This window comes from Parasteatoda tepidariorum, chromosome 11, assembly GCF_982258835.1.
Source record: "Parasteatoda tepidariorum strain Cologne lab strain chromosome 11, Ptep-v5.0, whole genome shotgun sequence".
NCBI classification, from domain to species: domain Eukaryota; kingdom Metazoa; phylum Arthropoda; class Arachnida; order Araneae; family Theridiidae; genus Parasteatoda; species Parasteatoda tepidariorum.
The window spans coordinates 90,736,664-90,754,596 of record NC_141765.1 but is presented as its reverse complement, the minus strand read 5'-3'; the positions used below and the strand labels follow the sequence as shown (position 1 = coordinate 90,754,596).

The 17,933-nt window shown below is 30.4% G+C and overlaps 1 protein-coding gene across 11 annotated transcripts in view; it reads left to right on the top strand.

Annotated features, from left to right (window-relative positions):
- LOC107444578 (uncharacterized) overlaps nt 1–10,495 on the top strand; it is a 73,665-nt gene extending 63,170 nt beyond the window's left edge. For 2 of the 11 annotated variants that reach the window (XM_087155333.1, XM_087155335.1), the window contains exons 11-26: nt 2,248–2,334; nt 2,427–2,609; nt 2,711–2,917; nt 3,011–3,208; nt 3,302–3,499; nt 3,584–3,745; nt 3,845–3,913; nt 4,008–4,199; nt 4,302–4,511; nt 4,614–4,772; nt 4,874–5,011; nt 5,101–5,238; nt 5,340–5,504; nt 5,617–5,709; nt 5,788–5,889; nt 6,788–10,495. In XM_087155333.1, the coding sequence (XP_087011459.1) occupies nt 2,248–2,334; nt 2,427–2,609; nt 2,711–2,917; nt 3,011–3,208; nt 3,302–3,499; nt 3,584–3,745; nt 3,845–3,913; nt 4,008–4,199; nt 4,302–4,511; nt 4,614–4,772; nt 4,874–5,011; nt 5,101–5,238; nt 5,340–5,504; nt 5,617–5,709; nt 5,788–5,889; nt 6,788–6,862 (2,376 nt within the window). In that variant the 3' untranslated portion in view covers nt 6,863–10,495. The remainder of the gene's footprint in view (nt 1–2,247; nt 2,335–2,426; nt 2,610–2,710; nt 2,918–3,010; nt 3,209–3,301; nt 3,500–3,583; nt 3,746–3,844; nt 3,914–4,007; nt 4,200–4,301; nt 4,512–4,613; nt 4,773–4,873; nt 5,012–5,100; nt 5,239–5,339; nt 5,505–5,616; nt 5,710–5,787; nt 5,890–6,787) is intronic. The other 9 variants (XM_087155336.1, XM_087155334.1, XM_087155337.1 and 6 more) reach the window with 9 other exon arrangements.
- The last annotated feature ends 7,438 nt before the right edge of the window (nt 10,496–17,933 follow it).

The window sequence follows — 17,933 nt, the reverse complement described above, 5'->3', positions numbered from 1 at the left end:
ATCCAGCCTGAATAACTTTTAATCTAATAATCGGATTTTCACGTTCTAGGACTCAATGGTTAGAGGGGTGACTTCAAATATGCTAATTAATAAATGCAAACGATATTTTTAAGTTACAAAATCAGACACAAACGGATATTTTCTCCGAGTAAACATACCCTTTTTTCCTTGGCGGATTCAGATTTCTGACCCTCAAAACATTGGAGTTGCCGCAATCTGGGAAATATGGTCCTAATAATTAGGCCAGAAGAGCATTCCAATGCTTGGACCCCTTAATGCGTATTTCGCTATATCTGGAACTTTTTCAACGAATTGAAAAAATTCCACACCCAATTATGAAATTTGTTTCACAAAAGATAATTCCATGTAGAATATAACTTTTAGTAAGTATTGATTATTTATATTATTTTATTTGTAAGTGATAAAAAAAGATTTTGAATTGTAAGCTTTGAAATTTTTTGCATCGCTTTAAAAAATGAGTTTCATTAACATTTGCTCTTAATCGGTCAAATAGTTCCTGAGGAATCTAATTTTAAATATCTGACTTTTTTGAAATTCTATTGCATCTGTAATTTGCTCAGGAAACGTAAAGAAAACTACCTTTTTTTTACACAAATAATAACTGGTGATGAGAGGTGGGTTGTTTACAACAATGTGATGCACAAGCAGTTTTTTTGGTCATGAGGTGAAGATTCGTCAACAACAACATCAAAACCAGAAGTTCTGCGGAAGAAGGTTGTGCTCTCAGTGTGTTGGGTTTTGAAAAGTGTGCTGTTTTTGAGCTCCAACCAACAGAACAATCAATCCAGGTGTGTACTGTAGGCAATTAGACAGTTAAAACAAATCTGTCATCCAGAAATGGCCCAAGCTAATCAATCTTAAAGGAGTAGTGTTCCATCAATAAAGTGTGAAACTACACTCATCTTCGGCGATACGTCAAAAGTTATGGGAGCTTGCTTGGGTGTATTACCCCACCCGCCATACTATCCTGACGTTACACTTTCAGGTTTCCACTTGTTTTGCTCTCCTCAAAACCCCTTACGGGAAATAAAGTTAAATTCTGATAAGGCTGTAAATCAGCACTTCAAACACGAATTTATGAAGCTTACCAAATGAGGGATAAATGTCATCAAACAAAAGGGAACATACAGGTATAGGACAAAATAATAGGAACACCTGTGAAAAAATGAAAATATTTTATTAATAAGGTGTTGGGCCACCTTTGGCCTAAATGACAGCTTGCATTCGACGTGGGATTGACGAATAAAGGTCGTGAACAAAGTTCATTGGAATTTGCAGCCATTCCTCTTGCAGGACTGTCTCGAGTTCAGAGAGTGTGCGTGAAGGAGGAAACCGATCACGGACATTTTTCTCCAAAAAACCCCACAAAGGCTCAATGATATTGAGATCAGTGGACTGAGGACATCACGTTAGAAGGTCCACTTCATCATTATGCTCATTTAACCATGTTTGAACACAGTGAGATGTGTGAACAATGGCGTTGTCATCTTGGAACACAGGACGTTCTCCCGGAAAGAGTATGAAGCATAGAGTGAAGATGATCTGCAAGAATGCTTCGGTAATGGTCCCCTTTGACCACCCCCCCTCAAGACAACGAGAGGCCCCAATCCACGGGCAGATATAGCGCCCCACACCATCACTGATTAAGTATACATTATTCTCTATATACTTACTTTTTAACTTATAGGGTGAAAATGTTTCTCTTATGAGAAACAGGGGAACAAAAACAATAAGTGATTCTTAATAAAATAGAAGATAGTCCTTCCTCTTGCCTGACTTATTCTGTAGATTCTTCTGTCAATGGTGCTACTGCTTTAGCTTGCTCTGCCTTTGTAGATACTTCTAGTCTTGATAATGCTCTTTATGGGGGTATTATTTTATTTTAATACAATCAACTAAATTTACTTTTCCAAAAGGAATTTGCTAGATAATTATACAATTTCTTTTTAATTTTTAAATTATAGGATGACAAAGTTTTTCCTTCTTAAGTTAGCCAAGAAACAGGACAATTAGTGTCTCTTCACAAAATGAAAGATAGTCCTTCCTCTTGTGATGCTTACACTATAGTATCCGCTATAGCTAGTGCAACATCTTTAACTACCTTTGTCTCTAATCTTTAAAGTGTTTTTTATATGATATAATGTTTCAGTAAAAACTTACTTTAGAAAAGAATTTTTTTAGATATTTATTAACTGATTTCTGTTTTTTTATTTTTTGAACTTATAGAAAGAAAAAATTGTTCCGCTTAAGCCTAAACCACAATTAGTGACTTTTTATAAACAGGAAGATAGTACTGACAATGCTCTTTATATGGTATTATTTTTATATTAGTTAAATAGGCTAAATTACTTTTAAGAAAGCAAATTGTTTAAACTAATTATTGCCTCTTAATTTTTAACTTATAGGGTGAAAATAATGTTCCTTTTAAGAGCAACAGTGGAACAAAACAATTAGTGATTCTTAATAAAATAGAAGATAGTCCTTCCTCTTGCCGAACTTATTCTTTAGATTCCTCTGTCGATGGTGCTACTGCTTTAGCTTGCTCTGCCTTTGTAGATGCTTCTAGTCCTGATAATGTTCTTTATGCGGTATTATTTCATTTTTGTACAATCAGCTGAATTTACTTTTAGTAAAGAAATTTGCTAGATATTTATAAACTAATTTCTTTCCTTTTAATTTCAACTTATAGGATGACAAAGTTTTCCCTCCTAAAGTTAACCAAGAAACAGAACAATTAGCGTCTCTTGACAAAATGGAAGATAGTCCTTCCTCTTGCCGTACTTACACTATAGAATCCGCAGTAGATAGTGCAACATCTTTAACTACTTCTGACTCTAATCCTAGTGCAACATCTTTAACTACTTCTGACTCTAATCCTGATAGTGATTTTTATGGGGTATAATAATGTTTAAATTAAATTTACTTAAGAAAAGAAATTCGCTAGATGTTCATAAACTAATTTCTGTTCTTTTAATTTTTTAACTTATAGAAAGAAAATATTGTTCTGCTTGAGCCTAAACCTCTATCAGTGTCTCTTGACAAAATGGAAGATAGTCCTTCCTCTTGCCGTACTTACACTATAAAATCCGCAGTAGAGAGTGCAACATCTTTAACTACCTCTGACTCTAATCCTAGTGCAACATCTTTAACTACTTCTGACTCTAATCCTGATAGTGATTTTTATGGGGTATAATAATGTTTAAATTAAATTTACTTAAGAAAAGAAATTCGCTAGATGTTCATAAACTAATTTCTGTTCTTTTAATTTTTTAACTTATAGAAAGAAAATATTGTTCTGCTTGAGCCTAAACCTCTATCAGTGTCTCTTGACAAAATGGAAGATAGTCCTTCCTCTTGCCGTACTTACACTATAAAATCCGCAGTAGAGAGTGCAACATCTTTAACTACCTCTGACTCTAATCCTAGTGCAACATCTTTAACTACCTCTGACTCTAATCCTGATAGTGATTTTTATGGGGTATAATAATGTTTCAGTAAAATATACTTAAGAAAAGAAATTTGTTAAATGTTTTAAACTAATTTCTGTTCTTTTAACTTATAGAAAGAAAATATTGTTCCGTTTGAGCCTAAACCTCTATTAGTGACTCTTTCTAAAAAGGAAGATAGCCCTTCCTGGTGCCGTACTTGCACTATAGATTCCGCTGTAGATAGCGCAACATCTTTAACTTCCTCTGACTCTAATCCTGATAGTGATTTTTATGTGGTATAATGTTTCAGTAAAATTTACTAAATTTACTTAAGAAAACAAATTTGTTAGATTTTTATAAACTAATTTCTGTTCTCTTGATATTTTATCTTATAGAATGAAAATATTGAGCCTAGACCAATGTTAGTGACTCTTTATAAAAGAGAAGATAGCCCTGAGACTGCGGTATTATTTTTATATTAGTTAAATCGGCTAAATTTACTTTTAGGATAGTAAATTGTTTCAACTAATTTTTGCCCTCTTTATTTTTAATTTGCAGGGTGGAAATACTGTTGCTAAAAGAAGCCCAAGAAAATTTAAATTCCTTAATCGCAATCGCTTTATAGATCTTTTTAAAATGCAAGATAGTCCTTCCTCTCGTTTGTCTATGGATTCTCCTGTAGATAGTTCTACTGCTTTAGCCTCCATTACCTCTATACTCTCTTCTAGTCCTGATAATGTCATTTCTGGGGTATTATTTTATTTTAGTATAATCAGCTAAATTTGCTTTTATAGAAGAATTTCGCTCGGTATTTATAAACTAATTTCTTTCCTTTTAATTTTTAACTTATAGGGTGACAAAAGTTTTCCTTCTAAAGTTAGCCGAGAAACAGAACAATTAGAGTCGCTTGAAAAAATGGAAGATAGTCCTTCCTCTTGCCGTACTTACACCATAGAATCCGCTGTAGATAGTGCAACATCTTTAACTACTTCTGACTCTTATCCTGATAGTGCAACATCTTTAACTACTTCTGACTCTAATCCTGAAAGTGATTTTTTTGGGGTATAATAATGTTTCAGTAAAATGTATTAAATTTACTTAAGAAAAGAAACTTGCTAGATGTTTATTAACTAATTTCTGTTCTCTTAATTTTTTAACTTATAGACAGAAAAGATTGTTCCGCTTGAGCCTAAACCTCTATTAGTGTCTCATGACAAAGTGGAAGATAGTCCTTCCTCTTGCCATACTTACTCTATAGAATCGGCTGTAGATAGTACAACATCCTTAACTACCTCTGCTTCTAGTTCTGATAATGTTTTTGGGGTATAATAATATTTCTGTAAAATTAGCTAAATTTACTTTAGAAAAGCAATTTGTTAGATATTTATAAACTAATTTGTTTCCTCTTCATTTTTAACTTATAGGGCAAGAATACTGTTCCTACTAAGAGGAACGCAGGAGAATTACATTTAATGACTCTCAATAAAATGCTAGATAGTGCTAATGCTTTTGCTTGCTCTGGCTCTGTAGAGGCTTCTAGTCCTGATAAAGTTCTTGATGGGGTATTATAATATTTCAGTAAAATCAGTTAAGTTGTCCTTAAATAAGAAATTTATTAGATATTTATAAACTAATATCTTTTAATTTATAGGGCAAGAATACTGTTCCTACTAAGAGGAACACAGGAGAGTTACAATTAATGACTCTCAATAAAATGTTAGATAGTGCTAATGCTTTTGCTTGCTCTGACTCTGTAGAGGCTTCTAGTCCTGATAAAGCTCTTGATGGGGTATTATAATATTTCAGTAAAATCAGCTAAGTTTTCTTTTAAAAAAAAGAGAAATTTATTAGATATTTATAAACTAATGTCTTTTAATTTTTAACTTATAGGAGGAAAAATCTAGTCCTAAGCCTGAATATAAATTAAGGAGTATTTATAACGCGGGAGTAGATAGCCCTTCCCTTCTAGATTACCCTTGCTCTGTAGATAGCACTACCTCTCTAGATTTTCCTGCTTCTGTTGATACCTCTTGTCCTGACAATGTTCCTTATGGGGTATTATAATTTTTTATTTTATTTAACTGCTCTAAAAGTGACTTAACTTTTCTTTTAGAAAAGAAATTTGTTAGATGTTTTACATTAAAGTTTGTTTTTGTTTAACTTGCAGGATGAAAAGTCAGATCCTGTGCCTGAAAATAAATTAAAGACTATTTATAAAATAGCATTAGATTCCCCCACATCTGACAATGTTCTTTATAGAGTAAGTAAAGTCTTGACTTATAACAAAAAGGTATTATGTAAAATCTGATATTCAATAGTATTTATATATTTACTTTAGGTTAAAGGAACTTATAAGTATACGGCTGAAGATGTTGATGAGTTATCTTTCAATGTGGGAGATGTTATTGATGTTGTGGCTTATGATGATCCTGAAGAGCAAGTATGACATTTTATTATTCAAATTTTAACATGTCTAAATAACAAGCTCTCAAAGTAACTTCTTAAAAATACAAAAATTTTAAATTAGGAAAATAATTAAAATGTTTACACTGTAGTGAAAGCTCGATTATCCAGAAATCAGTTGAAATATTAAAACAATTATTTAATTTTAAGAATAATTATTTATTATAGGATTAGTAAATGATTTTAAATATTAGTATTATTCTTGAAATTTATCAATTCATTTTAAGAAATTGTTATTCAATGGGACATTGTGTGATCTCACCAAAATTAACTGAGCTTATATCCAAATTGTTTAAAAAGTTTGCGAGATATGGCGAAATACGCAAAAAGTAAAATTAATTTTAAGGGATTCAAACAGTGAACCACTCTCCTGATCGTCAAACTATGGGGACCATTAGGATCTGAAATCCATGTTTATTTTGACGAAGTGCATTTTTTTAGTCTGATTTCATAACTTTAAATATCGTCTGCAATGATTAATTAGCATATTTGAAAGCACCCCCTCATACCATTAGGAATGACTCTTATAACGTGAAGATCTGATATTAGATCAAAAGTTATTAAAGGTGGTCCTTTTTTGGTGCACTGTACACTGATAAAATATTAATTTCTAATGCCTGATATCTAAAAACTATGCATAGACATAGCAGCTAGACATTTTGCTCTGTCCATACATTAATGTATTCTACCCATACACTAATTAGTACTTTAATAGAAAATAAAGCTGTGAATAATTAACATTTAGAATATTTTTACTTGTGAATATTATTTATTCTAGACTTAAAATACTAACTAGACTCTTTATTTATATTGAAATCGCATTGAAACTGTTTTATAATTTTGAAGAAAATTTAATTTTTTATGATTATTTATAGGAAGATGGATGGTTGATGGGGATTTTTAATGGAAAGAAAGGGTTATTTCCAGCCAACTTTACCTCACGCATTTGAATTTGCAAAGCATTTCTTTCGAGAAGTTTGTAATATCTTTACAAATGTGAATTGTGATATTTTGAAGAGCCATTCCTTTTCTTTATTTTTCTTTTGTTCTGAATTAAAAAATTATTTATTTCAAAATTTTGTAGCAAACTTCTAATATGCTGAAAGGAAGCTGCTACTTATCGTATACTATGTTTTTTCATTGCCAAATGTAGGAAAAATATTTGCCTCATTATTCTTAATATGGCAATATTGGCCTAATTACCTACAGTTGTATGTAAACCGGTGCACAGTTCCTGCAGATCTTAGAAATTTCTGAGAACTTGTGGGATCCCTGATCTAGTTTTTGGCGTTTGTTGTTATTTTTTCCCTGAAATAAATGTACAATGCCAAATTTTTTTATTCCTATCCTGAATTAAAATTTACTTCACCATCATATCAATTTATTTGAAGTAAAAATGCTATTTTAGCTATAAGAACATGGCATCCTAAATTTTCTACTGAATTAATTTATGATTATTTATACATAGCTGCCAATTCTACTGGATTTTCCAGTAGACTACAGGGTTTTGCCGGTTTCTCCTGGTCTATTGGTTTCATAAAATTTCACTTAAATTTTGTATATTTTAGTAAATTCCCTAAAATTGAGTAAGTGTCCTTAAAAAATCCCTATTGAAGTAGAATTTTTGTGCAGATTATTGCTTGCTTGAATATTTAAGTAAGTGTCACTGATACATAAAGCAAGGCTCATTTATAAAATTCAGTTAACTATCTTCAATGAATGAAAGGCCTATTACTGTTCAAAATTATAAATAAATATAATATATAACATTTTAGGATCATTTAATGTCATCATAACTGGAAAATATTGCAGTTTTTCTTTTTTGATGACTATGAAATTCCCTATGTGTGAAATATTTAGTAATTTTGTAACAATTATCATGAAATTTAAATTACTTCTTAAAATCTACTGGATTTTTTCCTATCCATGTTGGCAGCTATGTGGTTGATAGGGATTTTTAATGGAAAGAAAGGGTTATTTCCAGCCAACTTTACCTCATGCATTTGAATTTGCAAAGTATTTCTTTCGAGGAGTATGTATCTTTACAAATGTGAATTGTGATATTTTAAAGAGCCATTCCTTTCCATTATTTTCTTTTTTTTTTGTTGTTTTGGATTAAAAAATTATATTTCAAAATTTTGAAGCAAGCTTCTAATATGCTGAAAGTAAACTGCTACTTATCGTATACTATGTTTTTCATTGCCACATCTAGGAAAAATATTTGCCTCATTATTCTTAATATGGTGATACTGTATTGTATTCTTAGTATGGCAATTACCTGCAGTTGTCTGTAAACCAGTACAGAGTTCCTGCAGATCTTTGAAATTTCTGAGAACTTGTGGGATCCCTGATCTAGTTATTGGTGATTGTTGCTGTTGTTTTTTCCCCAAAATATATGTACAATGCCAAATACTTTTATTCCTAACCTGCATCAAAATTTACTTCACCATCATATCGATTTAATTGAAGAAAAATGCTATTTTAACTATTAGAACATGGCATCTTAAATTTTCTTGTCTCATTTACCCGAATAAAGTAAAGTATATCTACAATTAGAGAAATTTTGTCGTAAAATTTTTATTTGCACATTTTCTACTTAATGTTGTTAATTAATGTAGCTATCAGTTGCTTGTGAACACTCTTTGTTGGGGGTTCATAATTAATTGCTATTCCAATAGCAATTTAATTTTTTTATTTCAAAGCTAAGGAATATAATTTTTTTTAAATGTTCTGTGTTTCTACAGTTATTGACCTCTTGTTTGTCCTGTCATAAACCTACTCATAAATTGTGAAATATAGTGTGCATTATTACTTTCATATTTCTATTATCATTAACTTCTTCAGTGTTTCATTCATTTACTTTATTTGTAGTATTTCTTAATGTTTCTACTTTCCTAAAAATATTTTAATTTTTATTTATTCAACATATTGTGTCATTAATTTTTTTCTTTTCTTCTCTTTTAAAACTCTTAAATTTGTGTTGATTATATCTATATTATTTTTTAGGCTTCGACGAAATAATTATATTTTTCTATACATTTTATTAATGTATTTTACGTAAAAGAGTGCCTTATAGATGATTGTGATGTAATTTCTTAAAGCAGTTTTGTTGTTTTCATTAGTCAGTAGAACTTTGTAAAAATATATTTTTTTTAATTGAGACTGCCTTTTCATGAACATAAACATCATTATATACTATCATTTGCATAAATATCATTGTACTTTTTGAAAATATATAGTGAATAGTTATTTTAATAACAATTAATTTTAACCTGGATATGCTTTTTTTGTTATTGTATAACAAAATATTCTCTTGTTCCTTAAAGATTCTATATTTTTTTCCCTGGTCAAGCTTTATCATTATTTCTTAAAAATTATTTTAATGCCTTATTTTCAATTCATGAATATAAGAATAAAATTAAACATGTTAGAATGAACTATGAAGCCAAATTTTTCTCTAATATTTCTTTGTTACAAAAAATGACATTTTGATACAATATCTACTTTATTAAATACCTCATAGAATAAAGGTCTCAAGATATAAATTAAAAAGTACTGCATTCACTTTTTTAAAAATATTTTCTTAAATGCCTGTTGCCTATGTTTAAATCTGTTCATTTTGTTTTAACATTCCTGAAATATTTATATGCTCTCGTGCATCTTGATTGTACTTTTTTATTTATATATATATATGGACCGAGATCCTCTTTTTCTTCATTCTTGCATGAACTATTTCATGTATTTTTATCAGGAGAGGAAATAGTTTACATCATATTTATTTAACTGATAGTCATATTTTTAAATCTTGTTAAGTTAATTGTATTGTTCAATGCAATGTTCATCCATTTGCAAATACTAAAATATTGTATTTTAGTGTTATTTTCGATTTATTCAGTTAGTGGTTATAACATTGAAAGAATTCATTTTTACTTAACGATAGATTAAAAATTTGATTTGTGTTTCAAATGTTTTAAGAGTTAGTAAGTTCCATAATTTTTTATTTATTTAGCTGTCATAACTATTTATATTTATAAATCATAATTTAAAAAAAAAATTTATAAATTATTGTATTGTATTAATTGAAGAGCTATTGTCATTTTTAGAGTTTTAAACATTAAGCTATTTTTTTTTATTTGTAGTCTTTTTATGCAGCTAAATATTGTTCTGTTATTGTAATAATATCACCTAAAAGCTTTATTTTAATTTCATTTTATGGTACTATGCTTGAAAATCAGTAAACATTGCATTATTAATGTCACATTCTTATATTATTTAATTTTTTCAATTACTATTCATTCAGCTTGTAGTTAAAAATGATAACGAAAAAAATAGTTTTCTAAAATATTTATTTTGTGATTAAAAATAAGTTTCAATACTTAAAGGTTTGATAAAGTCTGTCATTTCTATAATTTATTATATATATTTAGCTGTTATAACAGTCATAAGTCATTATTGCAATGACACATGCATTTGTTGGTTAATTTAAGAGCTATTGTCAGTTTTAGAGTTTTAAACATATAGCTATTTACTCTTTGATTTGTAGTTTTTGTGCAGCTAAATAAATAAAATATGTTTAAAATTATTGTGATGTATTCTTCAATATTATTTAGCATAAATCCCAGAACTATAAAAAATATATTCGCTTTTTTTAACCTTCAAGTTTTTGAAAAAAATAACAAATTTATTATGATAATATAAAACGTAATAAAATAACATTTTAACACTGCAAATCATTGTATAAAAATGCCACTTTATGTATTTTTCGTAAATGAGTTTTTACAATTTTTTTTTTCAGTGTTTAATTCTTCCAAACTTATAAAGCTGTGTAATGTTTCAGTGGTCAGAAAATACTACATTATTTGTGTAGTTTACTACAGCTACTTTTCTTAAATGTAGTGAATTCAAACTACTGTAGAATTGTAGTCACTACTTTAAGGAGAGGAACTATGCTGGGGAGTTTAATTTACACCGTTGTTCATAATAGTTTTGAAAAAGAAATTGGATCACATTAAATATAAGGGAATAATTAAGAAATATTTATTCATGCTTACATGAGCTAGCACAGAGACATTTTCATCGCCTCTATTGACGAGTTTAGGAAGGTTTTGAAAAATTGGCTGCTTTACAGTCATGTTTCTTTACTAAACTAACGCCAAAAATAGTTGCCAGGAATAGTTAGCAACTACAGTAGTTTCACTACTTGTGAAGTAATAAAATCCCATGGTAAAATTGTTTCAAAAGATATTTTTTTAATAAGCTCTATCCCATTTTATTGTTCGTTATATTTTGAATAAATATTTTATTGTCTTGACTTAATCATTTTATTTTTTGAATATTAAATATGGACTTCTACTACTTGAGTCTGACCCTTGGTTTATTGATGTTTTTAATGAATGCTTAAGGAATTTAAGACTTTGCACTTAATAAATAATTTTCAACATGTTAAACCCTTTTTTTTTTTTTTTTTTTTAAACATTTCAGCTATATTTTTTTTTTATTTTCAAATATATCAATGAAATGAAGCATGGGTGATGTTTTCTATGTCAATGAAGTTTTGAAAAACCAAAAATGTTTCACTGTTCAAAAATCAGAATATTTTAATAGCAACATTAAATGTGCATTTACATATAAGGCTTAGACTTGGCATTATGCCAAACAATGCCAATGAAGTCCAAAAATGTATGAGACTCGAAAAATTTTTTACCGTAAAATAGTTTGATAAAGTGCTGCCTAATATGTGTAGAGCAAAAGCAGTTGCGAATTAGGAAGAAAATATAGAAATAAGAGAGGCCACGTATTGAGAAGCCCAGAAAGCTTTTGGTGAGACAGACTGGGATATTAGTAGCATTGTAGATAGAGAAATGGTATTGGTGAAAATTGAAATCAAAGAAAGTATTAAGCTCAAAATTGAGAAGGTTAATAGGCATAACTGAGGATCAATGTTTCTTATGTAGGATTGGAATACTACTGTATATATAATATCACTTAACCCTACCGGTCAAATTTGTCTAGCGGAATTATAACAAGCTTTTTGAGTTTGTAATTTTTTTCAATGGAACTCTATTGGGCCAATGTTTTGTTTTGGTAATATATTATCTTTTAATCTAATACCTAACTGAGATTGTAAATTATAGGCTGATATTAGTGGATGCTAGGGCCATATTTATATATGCAGTATATGAGCAACAATTTCTCCATTTTTAACGTTATTATAAGCCCTTAAAAATATAGACATACATAGTTAAATATTGTGCCACATTGTGGGTCTCCTAATTTGTCTAAGTATTTCCTTTGATATGTTAGTATAGTAGATTATAATATACCTGAAAAAGTTTGAAAATTATTCGTTAATATTAAGGGAGGCTATAAATTGATATATACAGAATATCGGCAACATATCTTCATTTTCTAGTGAAGTTAAATATTGTGCCACATTGTAGGCCTCCTTATTTGTCTATAATTATTTCTTTGGTATGCGGTATAGTAAATTATAATATAATACCGGACCCAGTTTGAATATTCTAGAATAATTAAAGGAAGATATATATATATATGTTACTACAAATGACCGAAATTGGTTGTCGATCTCCACTAATGATGCTTTGGTTAATGTCCGAAATCTATATTAGGTCTAGTGAAGTGCCACTGCCCAGTATGCCCTACACCAATATTTTTTAAGATCTAGTGCCACTGCCCTGTATGTATTTAACCAGTACTCCGAACACTAATGTTTCTCCTAATCTATCCTCAGCAGATATTAAAATATCGAATAAATATAGCATCACTTAATAAATATCAAATCAGCTATGTGATTGTTGACATTCACTGGTGAAAGCTGACTTTCTCTTGATTTAGGTCAATCTCGATAACGTGTATATATATAAAACCAATCTAAAAAATGGCAGCTTTCTTTACTAAGCAATCTAGGGCTTTAAAGTTAGCCAACAGCAACAATTTTCTTTTCTCCAGAGAAACTAATAAGTACTACTTAATATCTGGAAAAAGAAAAATTGATTTAAACCACCACTTTATCCTTTTGAACCACTAAATCATGAGCAAATAAAATAGCAGAAAATGTTTTGCTTGTTAAGGGTTAAAACAACGGTATGAATGGTTATACACAAAGCTATATCGTAAATACTCTTGGTTTCCAAATTTTCATCTATTAAGCCAATAACAATTTCTTGGTATCTGTTACAAAATCCTGATAATTTTATTAGATAGATATCAATGTTGTGGATCGTAATTGTTAAGTAAAACTTCAATCATTTTTATTTTAATAAATACTGAAATAATTTCAACATTAATTCAAATAAAATTTATCAAACAAAATAGAATGCGGTAATTTTATTTGTTGAAAATTCAGATTCAAAAATCATTTTTCTTTAAAATGAATGGGTGTTGATTTAAATCAAATGCAAAAATTATAAATATTTTGGTTAAATAAAAAAGAACATAAACAGGTGTTCATTAGCATGACTATCAAAGAAATTATCAATTCAAGGATTCATATATGATTTCAACATCACATTTGGTATAACAGGTTAGGGTGATCTAAGGACTTCTGCAGAAGATTCCTTCAGGCCTACTTAATTTTTGACCTGGATTGCCAGCCATTAACTCTGATATCGGATTCCATAGTATCAACCACCCAAAGTAAAGTTTCTCCAAACTTAACTGTGGTCAACATTCAGAATACTGTGTCTGCAGGGCCAAGAAGATATTCTGGTCTTGTAGAAATGCTAAGGGTAAAACCTGGGGATTATGCCTCAAGATAGTTTGCTGGAATTACTCAATGATTATTAGTCCTATTATCACATATGGCGCTATTGTCAGGCTGTCTTATGGCCACTCCCACAGCTGTTCTCAAGAGCTTGGGCTTCTCCCGTTGAATCTACGCATTAAAGCGGAAGCTCAAGCAGGTATTAAGCGTCTTATGTGCCTTGGTTTATGGAAGGAATAATCTAAGCACTTGTCCTGGGATTATCTTGTTTCGCAGGTATCAGATATTCCTTTTATTATGCCTAGTGATTATGTCACTAAGGTAGGATTTTCATAAGCCCTTCAAGATCTACTGAATACTTTCTACTGAATATGAATGACTTAATTCTCCTCGGTAGCTTAAAGGCAACTATCTGGTATGGTACACCGATGGATCAAGGCTAGGTCTTAAATCAAGGGCTGCTCCAATGATAGTGACCAAACTCCACTTTCCTTTAGGTACTTATGCCACTATTTTTCTGGTTGAGGTCTATGCTATCATCTTGTGCTGCAGTATATGCTTAGTCAGGGGTTATCTAATAATACCTATCCACATCTGTTCTGACAGTCAGACTGCTTTTCTATCACTATCAAGTAGTAAATTCACCTCTTCACTAGTGTGTGAGTGCTTCTCGGCTCTCTGTGACCCCTCTACTCCTAACAAGGTGGCTGACCAAGCAGCAAGAGTGAGACTCCAGTGTGATTTTCTGGGGCCCTGAACCAGCTTTGGGAATCTCTCCCACATTATTCAGGGCATCTACATTCAAGCTCTATGGCATCCTATGGCTCTATTGCCCAACACAACTCGGATGGTCAGAGAAATCATGACTGTCCAAGTATGTGTCATAAAGAGCTTCTTAAGCTAAACAAGAACAGTTTGAAGAAGATCATTGGTCTTCTCACAAGACACTGTACCCTCAGGAGACACCTATACATAAAGGGTATTGAATCCGATTCTTTTTGTCTTCTTGAGGAAGAGACTTCACGAGATATAGTTTGCAATTGTAAAGTCTATTCTATTCAAAGATATGAGCATTTAGGGCAACATTGCATTAAAGCCTTAGAATTACAAGATATTCCTGTCAGGTGTTTACTGAACTTTGTTTCAGCTATAAAGTTTTTGTTAATCATGATTTAGGGTTTGGGTACAATAGACCTCTGGTCGATATGTCCTGCTCTTTGGAGCTGCCCAACCTCTACGTCTAATGTCATGTAATCCTATGTGACAAAACAATGATGAATAAGATCAATTTCGTGGAACATATATTTTTTAACATTTTAAATTGTAGTTGAACTTTTACAGAAAGGTAAGAAAAAACCATAAAACGTTTGCTAAACAAAAAAAAAAACTTTTTTACTATCAGTTTGGATTTCTGAGATGAAAGATACATTAAAAAAATATTAGAGTATCTATCTTACATTGATTAAATTATACAATTGATTGACAACTAGTATTCATATCTTGAAGAAATAAAAATGGTGGTCGGAATAATTTTTATGCGTATTTTATTTAACATATTTACATTTTTATTATTTATAAGAAAAGAAAGAGACAAGATGAGATATTTCAGTTTTCTTAGATCACATGGACCATTTTGGTAATAAATTTACACAAAAAAATAAAAAAAAGACTCTAATTTTCTATCTTTTTCAGCAGTATTTATAGTTTCAGTACAGTGTAACGTCCTTTTCCGAAAGGGTCGATTTACCGGACACTTTTTAGCAATCAAAATAAACATCTCTTCATCTTCCCCTCTCTTAAAAAAAAGTCCTTTGACACAGAAGGGAAGAGAAGTAAAGTCCTCCCCCCTTCTTTCATATGCAGTTGGCTAGTAAAAGTGGCATTTCCTGGAACCTTTTTATTAGAGTGTTAGGGAAAGAAGAAATACTGTGAAAAAGGGTTAACGTGGAGGGGAACCCAATCAGCATGCTGTGCCTTTATGCTTGATTGATAGCCAATGATGGGAGTGAAATAAGAATTTGTCACTGCCCCGCCCTCAACTTGAATGACAAATAAGGAGGAAATGAATTCTTCTCCTCTACCTACCCACCTTAATGAATGACAGGAATTTCCCCTTCTTGCTTGAATCATTCTATTTCAAAATGGAGGAGAGAGCAATTAATATTTTCATAACTGTAAATTTTTTTTTTTTTCGTTTTCTACATTTTAAGCAATAATTCATATTTTTCTAATACAGTCAGACCCTGATATAAGATCACCCTAAGGGACATTGCAAAAGTGACTTTATAAGCGGGGTGACCTTTTAACCGATTCATTAGCAGTTCGTAATTAAGCATTTAAATAGTACACATCAGGATTTTTTTTAAATGGTAATACGAACGGAAACGATCAGCCATGAATTAAATATTTAAGTCAATAAATTTTAACAGAATTAGTAAAGAAAGTTAGATTTAAAAAAAAAATTTAATTTAAAATGAAGCTGTTTACAAATTTCCTCAAAGTGTACATACATTCATTGCATCTTACCTTATTTAAAATAATCATTTATGCAGGTCTGTCTCGATTTTGGTCTCATTTTTCTAACAATGTTTAACAGATTTCGTAACTTTTCAAAATGTTCCTCGGCTCCCTCATGGTTTTTAAAAAATTTCCTCTGACATTTATTGCATTGAAGACTTCCACTTGGGTTACAGCTACAGTCTCAGGACCACTGTCATTGTCCTCACTGTCCACAACTTGTGAAACAATTTCAGAAATTGTAGCTTGTTCGTTGGCTGCAACTTTTTCCTAGAACTCGAGAGGAGTAATTGCCTTGTATAGAAGTTAAATAGGCTTTTGTTAAAAAAGAGCTTCCCTCGCCTCAGATAAAAATGACCTTATAGGCGATGGCGATTTTTAAAACTTGACCATATATCCAATAAACTGTTACATAGAATTCCTATTCAGTGAGCCGGGACTTCGGAAGAGTGACCTTATATGCGGGGCGACCGATTAGATATCATTCTAATACTAAAACATTATTGCCCGAAAAATAATGTTTGTTTATTTTTTGCTTCTTAGATTTAAATCGTTTTAAGCTTTGTTTATCTTGGGGGTCTATTGTACGGAAAAATCTAATATCCGGACTCTGGGAAGTCCCACTGATTTCGGATACGCGACTTCTCGCTGTATTAAAATTTTTACTTTTAATTCAGAAAAAATATTTGTGAAAAATACTAAATTCTGAAAATGTACACAAAATAATTCCTTTAAATATCCTATATTATTAAAACAACAATTATTGATGTAGTATTAAATAATTTAATACAAAAATTTATTTAATGAGTCCTTGTAATCTAAAGATAAACTTTATACGAACAATTATAAAGAACTGAAGATCTTCATGTCACAATTTATTTAGAAAATAATAATATGTAAAGTAAATAAATGAAAATTGTTTTAACTAATAATTTAAGTTAAGACAATTAATTAAACAAAATAAAAGTAAACAGAATATTTATATCAAAATTTTGAACTGGAAATAGCCAATTTAAATTATGGAAGAATAGAACTGTAAGTGCTTTGTAAGGGAAGATTTAGAATGATTATATGTCAGAAAAGTCTCTAGACAAAATCACCAAAAATGAGAAAATATCATTAAGAGTCTCATCTACTTAAATCCCTAAAAACTTAATGCATCTGTTTTCCTAGAAATTCTAGGTTTGAGACAATTTATGAATAGATAGCCAACCAAGTGATGGTTCTGTAGATACCAAACTGTTTTAAAAGATGACAAAGAAGTCCATGGCCATTAATATGATAAAGAAAATTTCAAAATGCAAAGTACATTTTCTCATAGTGTAAACTGAGGGGATCTTTTTAATGAGGTATTGTGGGTGTTTCGAAAAGTCAAGGGATGCTTTAGAATCAATCTTCATCAGTTAAGAAAGAATGGTGCAAAGAGTATTTTATTGCTTATTGAAGGAAAGGGTAACAATGACAATTCTTGTAGTTCTCTAAACACTTTTTTTTTTTTTTTTTGGTAGAGCATTTTTTGTGAATTTTATTTTTAAACAATTTTCATTTAATAATATAATATAATAAGTTGCACGAAGTAAAAAAAAAGGGAAAGAAGAGGAGAAAAACAAAACAAATATTTTCTCAAAATAATGAACCCTGACTGCCCAATTACTGGGAGGGGGGTTCTGGCGCCCGCAGCTAGCGATTATACTTAAGCATTACCAATTTGCTCTTTTTTCTTTTCTTGTGTGAATACAATAAAGTAAGACTAATCTTAAACAAACATGAGAAGTAGTTAT